This window comes from Caenorhabditis briggsae (assembly GCF_000004555.2).
Source record: "Caenorhabditis briggsae complete genome, chrV, whole genome shotgun sequence".
NCBI lineage: Eukaryota > Metazoa > Nematoda > Chromadorea > Rhabditida > Rhabditidae > Caenorhabditis > Caenorhabditis briggsae.
In genome coordinates, this window is record NC_013488.2 from 14823199 (window position 1) to 14835004 (window position 11806).

Here is an 11806-nt window from a genome sequence, read left to right on the forward strand (position 1 = left end):
GGATTTAATGAGATTTTCATAGAAAATATGATCTCCAAGTGGCGCCAAAACACCACGCCGCACTTGCAAAGCGATGGGCGGAGCGTCGGTGGGGTGAGGTGGGAATCAAAGTACGCAAACACCGAGTCTCACTTTTTTTATTCCGACAATACTACCAAAACTCGATGCTATCAAAATTTTTCAAGGAGTGATGTATGTAGATCAAATAAAATATATTTCAGACCTGAATTCCATAATTACAAAGTTTGTTTCATTTTTTGATAGATCAAAAGTTCAAAAAGTCAATATTTCTGTTTTTTTTCTTTGTTAGCTTCTCATCCGATTTTATCATCATTTTATCAGTTTTTGTTTTTATTTGCCAATAAACTTGTGGGCGAGAAATAGGTAGTTTGCACAACGGGACTGGACTTTTTCAGGTACGTTTTTATTTGCTCGTGAGTAAAGAATTATTTTCAGCATAACGGGAAAATGGATATGAGTAGAAATGGAAAACCAAAAAACGAGAATAGAAGTTAGAAGGAGATCGCTTGGAGCTAGAAAGATAGACAAGTTGACAAGGGGCTATTAAGCTCGATTTGGATGGATGGGATTTGCTGGAGGAACTTGCTCATTGTGAACGAATCTGAAACAGTTTAGTGTGAGTTTTCAGTCACCAGAATTTTAGAATTTTAGAATTTTGAAAAACTTCAAAACTTTCTGTCAATTCATTCCAAAAACTTACCGGATCTGGAACAGCAAGCCGTTCCTGGTGAGAAAGGAGGTTCCGATTGTCACAACTGCAAGTAGAGTGTAGAGAATCGTTGGATATCCAAGAAATGGAAGAACTTTGGCGAAGAATTCATTGCTTTTGAACAACACATCGAGGGATATCACAGCAGCTGGGGCAATAAAAACGCAGAAACAATCCAGGAGCACGGCAAAGATGCCCAGGTGTGTGTTGCTTTGAGCTGTGTGAGCACTGAAAAGCTTGAATTTACAGGAATAAATGATTCGGTGGTTTCAAAAAAATTATAACTTCAGTAACTGATGTCTTACCGAAGCATACCGCCAGCAAGTTCTGATACGCCTCCGATGAACCTATAAAATAGTTGAGGAGAAAGCAAAATCCGCATACGATAAATCCACCAATCGCAACGCGACTGACGTATTTATTGAGCAAATTTTCTGCGGTCCGCTTCTGGAGGGCATGACGGAGAAGAGTTAGAAGAGCCAGCAGTGGTGTGCCGATGAAAGCGCGCGGAGAAGCGTTGTTGACAACGGCTAAGGTCCTCTCGATCGTCATTTAAATCGGTTGACTTGAAAGACCGTCGCTTTGTATGACTCCTTCGCCAGCAAGATTGAGAGAAAGAATTGCGGCGAGGAAGCCAGTAGGATTCTGAAAAAAACATACCGTAAAACCAGTAATAGAAGGACCTTCAGATTGTCAAGTTTGAGCTTAATTGTCTCGGTTCCTGTGAAAGATATCAAAAAAGTGTCAACTGATAAAATATTTCTGATATGATGATAAACAATTTATCAGTTGACAACTTTTTCATATCTTTGACAAAAACCGAAATATATCGGCTTATTGTTAAATTTTTGTGTTAAGTCCTTAAGATCCGGCATTCTGGCCGGTTCAAGGAATACGAATAGTAGTTATAGAAAACAGATTTATTCAGGTACTAAAGATGTACGAGAATAGAGGGGGAAAAATAGAGAAGGCTGGGAGAGACTAGGACAGACCGAGAATGGTTGTCAGCCCCAAAGAAAGAGGGGTTCTGACCAATGAAACAACTAAGAAGAAGAGTGCCAGAGAAGGGCGCTCTTCTTACCGATGCCCCAGATGTTCTCAATGGGGTTTAGATCCGGACTGCATACTGGCCATTCGAGCACCTTGATTCGTTTCGAGACGAACCAGTTCCTCGTGGAGGTGCTCGTGTGGATAGATGCGTTGTCCTGTTGGAACGTGTGGGTGTGGCGTCTGTTGCGGAAGAACGGAGCCACGGCCTTTTGGAGAGTTGCTTGGTACGTGGCAGGATTCTCCTTCGTGGTGATGAATTGCAGTTCGAGTTTTTTTCCATTGCAAAAAGCGCTCCAAATCATAACAGAGCCGCCGCCAAAGTTGTGCCTGGAGAACAGCTGCGGATCTTTTCGGAGATCTCTCCAATAGTTCCTGTTGCCATCAGGACCGTCGAGATTCCACTTCTTTTCATCGGAGAACACGATCTGAATTCATTTTTCTTTTCAAAATTGATTGTTTCAAACTCACGTTCTCCCATTTCGTAGTCAAATGGTTCTTCACGAAATTGAGACGTGCTGCTTTGTGGGCATCAGTCATCTTCGGAACTTTGGCCATCTTCTGACGAACGATGACTCCACTTCTTTTGATGATTCTGCCCACCGTACTTGTGGACTGGCAGTTTGAGTTCGTTCTTCACATCGTTCAGACTTAGGGACCAACTAATATTTTCAGTTACTGTACCTGCACATCAAACTATCGTCACGATCCGAATTACTGTAAAAAAATGCAGCTGGAGATTTACAGAAGGGCCAGAAGTGAAGCTTTATTTCGAAAAAATGAAAAATGAGTTCCTTGCATTGTTGGATGTTCCACACGAAGATGTTGAAAGAAAGTTGCGAGAAACATCTTCAGAAAAAGCTTAAAACAATGAAAAACGTAAATAAAACAATTTAGAGTAGATAAAATGGTCAAAAAACGACCTGTGCACCCAAAACATCTGGGGGTCCTATAGTTATGCGACGGTCGAAAATGGACCTTTTTCTTGCCGTGAGGGTATGGAAAATGGTAGGGTTCTGAAAATTTGGTTCCTAGGGTTATTTTTGATTCTGAATCCAACTGCATCCACAGATTTTTCTTATTTACTCTAGTTTTTGCTGTACACCCCAAATTAAAGGGTGTCCTATAGTTATGCGACGCACTGTATTAGAGGAAATACGGTAGCCTCTATAACTTGCAATCACATGGAACCAACTAAGACTTCATATATTTTTCTCCGGTTTTAAGATTCGAACGTCTTAGTGAAGCCAGGAGATTGTAGCCGCCGACAGGCGGCGGAAATCAACTAGTCGTAAAATCATACTAAACCCGCGAGAGAGCTTGAAAAAAAAAATCTGGAAACTGTTCATGAATTCGGGATTTTGGAATTTAGAATTGTAGAATGATCATTTCGAGTTTTCCAAAACGCTGAATTTCAGGATTCTTAACTTCAGAGAAGCCCATCCTGAGAAAGAAGTCGAAAAATAAAAGCCCATGGGCTTCTATTAGAGGAAATACGGTATATATATATACAGCGCGACCGATAATACGACCCTATGTTTTGATCGCACAGAAAAAAAACTCGAATAGATATCAAAAAACAGTAAACGCCATTTGATTCACAATCAAAAATAACCCCAGGAGACATAGTTTCATAGTTTTATCATTTTTCTTGACCGCGTACCATCCGAAAAACCAATATGCAATCGGTCAATATCTATACGACCACCTGGAAAATAAAACATCTCAAGTTTTCTAGAGAGCGAAATTGAACTTTTTTTGTTGGAATCTGTTGAAATAGTTCTAGAACAACATATTCTGACCGTTTATGCAAAAATTAATTCCTCTCTTCAAGTTTTACAAAAAATTATTTGAGACATTTTCATCAATTTTTGGGTTTTTGGAATAAATCTTGAATAATTTGGCTCCTGGGTAAGATTTTGACCTGAAATTTATAGGGAATGTTTTAGGAGTGATCATGACCATATTGCAAGTGTTCAAGGCTTTTTTGAGCTTTGGAAACTTAAAATTGAGCTCGAGCTTTGAACTGAAAAAATAAAAACCCAATTGAAATTTTTTCAAAGCTGTCAAAACGTTTGTAAGATGTGATTGAAATCGCAATCAAAGTTATTATTCTGCACTAAAAATTAGATTTCAATCGTAAAATCAAGGTTTTTGACAAAAACCAGAGTCACCTATCAAGTTCAATTTTTCAAATTTCAGTTCAGCCTCAATCACAAACAACGCCTCAGAATATCATGACAACAGTTAGTAAATATTGCAGGCTACTGCAAAAGTAATTTCTTTCATTTTCAGGTCAAAATCTTACCCAGGAGCCAAATTATTCAAGATTTATTCCAAAAACCCAAAAAATGATGAAAATGTCTGAAAATAATCTTTTCTAAAACTTGAAGAGAGGAATCAATTTTTGCATAAACGGCAAAATATGTTGTTTTAGGACTATTTCAACAGATTCCAACAAAAAAGTTCAAATTTGCTCTCTGTAGAAAACTTGAGATGTTTCATTTTCCAGGTTGTCGTATAGATATTGACCGCTTGCATATTGGTTTTTCGGATGGTACGCGATCAAGAAAAATGATAAAAATATGAAACTTTATCTCCTAGGGTTATTTTTGATTGTGAATCGAATGGCCTTTACTGCTTCTTGATATCTCTTCAAGTTTTTTCTGTACGCTCATAGGCTTCTATTTTTTCCATGGGCTTCTATTTTTCGACTTCTTTCTCAGGGTGGGCTACTCTTAGAGGTGGGCTTCGACTAGATGGTGGGTTTCTATCTTTCAATGTTTTATTTACAAAAAAATTTTTATTCTAAAATACAGAAATTTGACAATTCGGAAGTTAAGAACCCTGAAATTCAGTATAGATATTATAGATATTATTATAGATATCGTATAGATATTGACCGCACTGTAGTCATTCCTATTAAAAACTATTCTTTCAAAGGAATTACTCTCTTCATTCTTTCAAAACCTGCTTGTTAAATGAATAGTCTTCAAAATGGGACGATAAGTTCCAGATGTTCAGAGTTTACTGAAAAATTAGAAACTGTGCCTATAGTTTTCCATATGTTGTTCAGACCTGGATTCATTCCGACGTACATTTCAACATTCCGAAATTTTGATTGATTATCGGTATATTAGTGTTTCTGTGGCAGATGATGCCTTGAGATACAGTAGACGCGTGCTTTCCGCCCCCCTTCTCTCTTGGTCTTTTTCTCTCCCTCTATTTTTACACACTTCTCCCTGAAGCATTATTGATTTTACTCTACCATTTTAAATATTCTTAGAAATGTCAGAAAATCGTATTGCCCCTTTTTTTTCCTCTGAAAAGACTATGTCATGTTCTATTTTTATTCTCTCAGTCGCGACTTCAGATAATTTAGAAGAAACACTTTATATTTATGGAGGTTTATATTTCGCCTATAGATGTTTGAATATAGGAAAAACAATGTGTTATGAAGGAGAACTTCAGCCTAATAAATACTACATTAATCACGTCAAACTCTTATCCATTGGAGGGATGGTCCATTCGGTTATTCAGCTATATTTGAAATTGTATTTGGATTTTCAGCTATGGGTGAGTTTTTCCAAGGTTTACTCATCGATCCTAAAAACCATCGATCTTATTTCAGTCCCATTACATCGTTCTCTGTGCAACCATTGCATGCTACACAGCGTTTTTCATTCATCAGACATGGAAAATAATTGACTTTTGTGCTACAGATCGGGGTATCATGTATTTTTTTTCTACTGGCACTCTGCTTCTCTCCGCTACCTCTTTTTCCAAAACATTTGGTAAGTCCTCTTCAAAAATATTTTGATTTGACATTCAAGTGTCATTCTATATTTCTAACTTCTTCTTTGAATTGAATATTGTTTTTCAGAAGCTCGTTGGAGTGGATGTTGTATGTTTACTCTGCAGTCTAACCGATTGGTGTTTTGCTCATAATTATCTTTGTATAAACTATAATTTAATCAGCAGAAAAAAAAAATCAATCAGGGTCTACTGTATGTTCACTATGATCCTCTTACGATGAGCACAACGTATAAAGGAGTTTGATTTTTTATACTATGTATCAAATGATATCTTACCTATTTATTCGAAAACAAAAGTTCTAATGATCGAACGGCTCGATCTCCTTTTTTTCTTGTCATGTAATTTTTGTTCGCCATCACAATCAATCGTTGTTGTCATAATAATATGATTTCATTGTTTCCCTCAATAAACTTTTCTTTGACACTCTGAAATACAGCTATGGTACAAAATTAGGACAGTGGGGAAGTATAAGAAACTGTTTTCTTACGAATACGATCAATTCAAAGTTTGAAAAATTAGAAAATGTAAATAACAGATATGTCCTTTTTAGTAGTATTCTCCTGACGTTCAAGTGGCGAGTCAGCGGCTAACCATCTGCTCGTCCACTCTTCTGGGACGTATTGCGCACGGGCCGTTCGACAGCCTTGATGTTAAAGGCAGCCGGTATATTCTGGTGCAGATGGTGTTTTTGTGCGGGGACATTTTTTGCGGACTCCTTCTCTCTTTTCATAATTGATTTCTCCGAGTTTAGTGGGATTGAAATTAAAGAGAGTTTTAACCAGATGCTTACAACGATGCATAGTTTTACAATCTTCGTTTTTGAACTTCGAATTTTGCTTTAAAAATTCAGTAATCTCTAAACCGACATACAAATATAAATAAAGCAGCTGAAAGTGCGTTGAGGAGGAAATTTTGCCAAGAAGTGACCATTTTTCGAACTCTAAAAACAGGACCCTTATCCAAGAATTTTTCATGAAACTTGCCAAACCTTCATACGTTTTAGACGCTTGTGAAAAAATTCTGGAAAGTCTGAAAACCCGAAGCAAATTGGACCAAGACGAGTCTGATTTCAGCCCTACCCGCTTTAAAACCAAATGATCAATTTGGACTTGACTCATTTATGTATGTACAAGCCAGTTTCAGATATTTCATAATCTAAATAATTTCTAAACATCATCTGCAATAATCTTCCGGTTCGGTACACTATCGGTGCTGCCACCATTATTTGCAGCCCCCGCATAATCCCTTTGAAATCTGCATGCATCACCCTTTTGATGATTTTTCCATTTTACCTTTTCTCTGTCTTTTTTGTGATTCCGTCACAAGATAAAAAGAATTCGTCATCATTCATCATTAATCCATTCATACCAAATACGGTTTTTCGGGTTTTGTGTTGTTGAAAAACGGGGAAAGTATATAAGTTGAGAGGGCTTTGCGCCGACGATGCATCAGTTTTCAAACATGTTCAATCGATTCGTTATTCTATTTAGTTTCCTTATTTTCTTTGCAGTCGCTGCTCCAGCACCAACTACAGGTAATTCAATTATTTCAGACTGACGTCATCTGAATATTTTTAAGAACGTGAAACATTTGATGAACTAAGACTATCTGGAATGTCTGAGAAGGGAATCCTTGCTCTTCATAATCTCGCGGTCAAGTTCAAGTACGAATACGCAAAAGTTGCAAGGAGTAAGAAGGCAACAGATAAGCTGATGGCAGACTTCACCATTATTGGGAAGGGTGTCGTTAACTCAATGTCACAGGAAGATCAAGAAGTTTATAATAGTTATGTTGAAAAGTATGGGCTATCATAGTATGGTCTTGGAGAGTCCTCTAGCCATTGCTCATTTTCATACCTCTTGTTATTTGTAATAATTGTCTTTAATTTCGATCTGCCTTTTCATGATTACGGTTTTGATTGCATACTGCGTCTTAATAAACATATTTTCAAATTTCTGTGTTCTTCATTTTCCAAATAGTTTTGAAATATCACACAACACAAAAACGCGTCTCTTCCCTTCGAAATGTCGGCTGCTTGTAATGTCACTGGTATATAAGCCACCTCGATTCTCTTCATTTTCGCTTCGGTCCGGAGTTGATGGGTTATCGTACTTTTCACTACATCCGGTTTCCTTGTCAAACCAATACCGTTCTCTCGGGAACAAAACCTTTTCTCGTGTTCTGTTGAAGAACACAAGACCCTTCCCATCAACACCAACTTTACTGAAGTTTTGTTTATGAATTTGGAGCCGTTTGATCAAACTTCTGGTGATACACATAAAATTATCAATAACAAACCCAAAAATTACAGAGCCTTTTTTACTTGTGATACCAAACACAATTGGTTCCGAAGTTTTCGTTATTATTTATTATTTTTAAGTTGCTGATTCAGGGATTCAGTGATATACTCAAATTACAGCAACAATATTTTTTGCAGGAAAAGGAACGACTAATAATGATCAGAGGCCGTACTCATGAACATTTACCTTGGTAAATCATTTACACATAAAAAATCAACTGAATTATTTACCATTTATTTCGAAAACATTTACCGTAAAACCTCTAATAGAACGACACCCGGATCGTCCACTTTGAGCCTATATATCTCACTTCTTTTGAAAGATATCAAACAGTGATTAACTAGTAAAATGTTTATCAGGATATCAGCAACATTTTATTAGTTAGCCACTTTTTGATATCTTTCACAGAAAATGAGATATATAGGCTCAAAGTGGACGATCCGGGTGTCGTTCTATTAGAGGTTTTACGGTATTTCATTTTGTAAATTTTTTGATCATTTTCAGGCATGGATTTGATGTAATTCTCAGCCTCAATTCAATATTTGACGATCAGTTGCTTCTTTGTCAGATTAGAAAACTGGTAAAGATGCAATGCAATAAAGATAAATGCAACTACAGAAAAGAACAACCACTGAGAACTATGAAATCACAAAATTCGTACTTTGACTCTATGGCAGATGTATCGTATTAGAGGGGTTGTAAAAAAGGGAAATTTGGGAAAATTCAAAATATCCCAAAATACAATATCTGTAATTTATAAAATCTGCGAGTTTTTTTTAAATTTCAAAATTTTCAGAACCAAAACAATTCATATAAATTGTTAATAATTTTTTTGCTGAAATTTAATATTAGCATCTTTATTTTCGAAAGTTAAAAAAAAAGGCATAAATCACAGTTTAATTTTTTCTAATCCTGAATAATTGCTCCTTGGGGAACATTTCCAATTTCAATACATGTGAACCAAATCTGAACTTTAAACACCACACATTGATATGTAATTTTCAGAATTTTTGAGTTTTTCATTTGAAAAAACCAGAATCGAGAATATTGACATTCAAATGGAGCTCCCCATGCTGTTGACAAACTCTCCCGTTCTTCAAAATGTGTCGATGTAAGGTGGGAAAGTTCGAAATCTGGAGAACTGATATAAAACTGAAATACAATTAATTATAGAAATAAATTTCAAAATCAAAGCGAACTTCTTTCAAAACATTCAATTTCTCTACTGAAATCGATTCAAAGTGCAAACCGGATGTTGAAAAATGACGAAAATGTTCCAAATCAACGTTTGTCGCACTGAATCCAAAATATATTTCCCTTGAATGTTTCCATTGCTCAATTCCAAAAACTTGGTCCATTTCCAAATTGATTGCAAAATGAAGAAGTGGATTAACAGGTAAAATACGGATTCCTTCAAGAATTTTCGAATCAATTAATGACAAAATTGTCAAAAATTGAGATTCGTGTGTTCCCGAAATTCTCAATCGTTTAGTTTGGAATTTTTGATTTAGAGATTTCAAAATATTGCTCATCTTATGAAATGTAATTGAGTCTCGTGAACTGTTAAAGCTGAATGTTAAATCTTTTAAAATCGATTTTTGAGATTTCAAAACAAATTTTAAATTTTCAAGAATTCGATTCACTTCAAGATCTTCTTTTTCAGAGCAGTTCTTGTTGTTTTCAAAGTATTTCAAGCACATTCCTTGAGAAATCTGAAAAAAATAAGTTAAAAGTATAATTTCAATTTTTTAAAAATCTCACCAAATCGAAAAACCCAGGTTTTTCTTTTTCAAAATATCTTTCAATTTCAATTTCTGATCCAAAACTCCAAATAAAAGTGAGCCGAATCGTTTCTTCATTTTTCAGGAATATATGAATTTTTTTGAATTTCGAATCCGGCAATTTTGATTTCTTCAAATCGTCTATAAAACTTCGAAAATCTTTACAAACTTGGCGAAGAGTATATCTGAAAATTTCCAATTTTTGATTCAGAAGTTTTCAAAGTACCCACACTGCTTGAAAATTCAAAAATCCTATAATAGTCTCCAATACAAGCTCCGGCATTTCAATAATTGAAGACATTTTTGAAAATAGAGAGAAAATAGATTCAAAAAAAGTTTCTTATCACCAATATGATTTCATTTTTCCTCTTTTTCTCAGCGTCTCTTTGATTTTTTTAGAAATCACAGGTGTTGACAAATTTCCCAATCAATTTTTTATCTTTTCTATATTTTCAAAAAATGGTTTCGATTATTGAAATGCCGGAGCTTGTATTAGAACATATTATAGGATTTTTGGATTTTCGAGCAGTGTGAGTTCTTTGAAAACTTCTGAATCAAAAATTGGAAATTTTCAGATATACCCTTCGCCAAGTTTGTATAGATTTTCGAAATTTTATAGACAATTTGAAGAAATCGATATTGCCGGATTCAAACTTCCGAAGAATTACAGTATTCATCGGAAACTGAGAAATCATTCAACTCACTTTTATGCGGAATAATGGATCTCAAATTGAAATTTATAGATATTTTGAAAAAGAAAAAACTAGTTTTTTCGATTTTGTGAGATTTCAAAAGATTGAAATTATTCTTTTTTCTTCAGATTTCTCGAAGAATGTGTTTGAAACATTTTGGAAACAACAAGAACTGCTCTAAAAAAGAAGATCTCAAGATGGATTTAGTGCTTGAAGATTTTAAATTCGTTCTGAAATCTCAAAAATCGATTTTACAAGGTTTAACATTCGAATTTCACATTTCACAAGATTCGATTGTTTTCTTTAAGTTAATCCATATTTTAAAATCTCTGAACCAAAAATTCCAAACTAGAATGCTGACAATTCTGGGAACACAAGAATCTCACTTTTCGTCAATTTTGCCATTATTGATTCAGAAAATCTTCAAGCAGCCCGTATTGTACCTGTTGATCCAGTTCTTCATTTTGCAATTAATTCGGAAATGGACCAAGTTTTTGAAACATTGCATTGGAAAAATTCGAACAAATTTTATTTTGGATACATTCCGAGTCCGACGTACACAGTTGTGGATAGTTTATGTGATTTTTCACCATTTGAGTTGCATTTTGAGTCAGTTTCAGCAGACAATTTGAATTCTTTGAAACAAGTTAGTTTCAAATTTGAAAATTATTTATTATGAGTTTTATTTCAGTTTTTGCTCAATTCTCCAAAGATCAAATTTTTTCACCTAACAGTGAGACATTTTGAAGGAACTGAACATTTCTCAAGTTTATGGGGAGCTCCATATGAATTCGAAAATTCCCACAACTGGTTTTTCCGAATAAAAAACTCGAAAATTCTGAAAATTTCATGTCGGCATGGTGTGGTGTTTTCGATCTGGTTCACATATATTGAAGTCGGAACCGTTCCTCAAGGAGCATTAATTCGGGGCTGAAACAATGAAAACTATTATGTCTGTTTTTTTTGTAAACAATGAAACTTATATGTTATTTTGTAAAGACGCAGAGACCCTTTTTGTTTGGAAATAAAATAAAAATGTTCGGAACAGAAAATATTGCTAATAGTAAATTTTTGCAAAACGAAACAGTCGAAACAATGAGGAATTTTCCAAATAAAAAGAAGAAGGTGTATTGCTGATAAGAACATTTCATTGCCTTTTTCCATTTTCGAATCCTCACATTTCTATTTTTCTTGTAAAAAATGACGAATATACTTGCAATGCCGGAGTTGGTATTAGAAAAAGTTCTAAAAAACCTAAATTTCAAATCTGTGTATGTTTTCATTTTTGTCAAATTTATTCAATAATTCTCAATTTCCAGTTTGACCCTTCGCCATGTCTGTCGAGATCTCAGAAATTATATAGACGATTCGAACCACTCAAAATTGCCGGATTCGAACTTTTCAAAAATTGAAATTTATTTTGAAACCGGTTCTATAATC

At 35.1% G+C, this 11806-nt stretch overlaps 5 protein-coding genes across 5 annotated transcripts; 3 read left to right on the forward strand and 2 right to left on the reverse strand.

Moving 5' to 3' along the window:
- Window positions 1-564: 564 nt before the first annotated feature.
- CBG27224 lies at window positions 565-1043 on the reverse strand (the record flags this gene model as incomplete). The annotated part of the gene is made up of 3 exons (XM_045238138.1): window positions 565-622; window positions 722-958; window positions 1036-1043. The coding sequence occupies 3 exons, from the start codon at window positions 1041-1043 to the stop codon at window positions 565-567; spliced, it is 303 nt and encodes a 100-aa protein (XP_045098333.1).
- Window positions 1044-5065: 4022 nt separating this feature from the next.
- On the forward strand, window positions 5066-5725 carry CBG27225 (the record flags this gene model as incomplete). The annotated part of the gene is made up of 3 exons (XM_045238139.1): window positions 5066-5353; window positions 5409-5571; window positions 5661-5725. 3 exons carry the CDS (start codon window positions 5066-5068, stop codon window positions 5723-5725), a joined length of 516 nt encoding a protein of 171 aa, XP_045098334.1.
- Window positions 5726-7054: 1329 nt separating this feature from the next.
- CBG04667 lies at window positions 7055-7407 on the forward strand (the record flags this gene model as incomplete). The annotated part of the gene is made up of 2 exons (XM_002637821.1): window positions 7055-7127; window positions 7172-7407. The coding sequence occupies 2 exons, from the start codon at window positions 7055-7057 to the stop codon at window positions 7405-7407; spliced, it is 309 nt and encodes a 102-aa protein (XP_002637867.1).
- Window positions 7408-8799: 1392 nt separating this feature from the next.
- On the reverse strand, window positions 8800-9975 carry CBG04668 (the record flags this gene model as incomplete). The annotated part of the gene is made up of 4 exons (XM_002637822.1): window positions 8800-9045; window positions 9537-9605; window positions 9655-9859; window positions 9905-9975. The coding sequence occupies 4 exons, from the start codon at window positions 9973-9975 to the stop codon at window positions 8800-8802; spliced, it is 591 nt and encodes a 196-aa protein (XP_002637868.1).
- A 531-nt stretch (window positions 9976-10506) lies between these two features.
- On the forward strand, window positions 10507-11300 carry CBG04669 (the record flags this gene model as incomplete). The annotated part of the gene is made up of 3 exons (XM_002637823.2): window positions 10507-10624; window positions 10783-11012; window positions 11058-11300. The coding sequence occupies 3 exons, from the start codon at window positions 10507-10509 to the stop codon at window positions 11298-11300; spliced, it is 591 nt and encodes a 196-aa protein (XP_002637869.2).
- Between the last annotated feature and the right edge of the window lie 506 nt (window positions 11301-11806).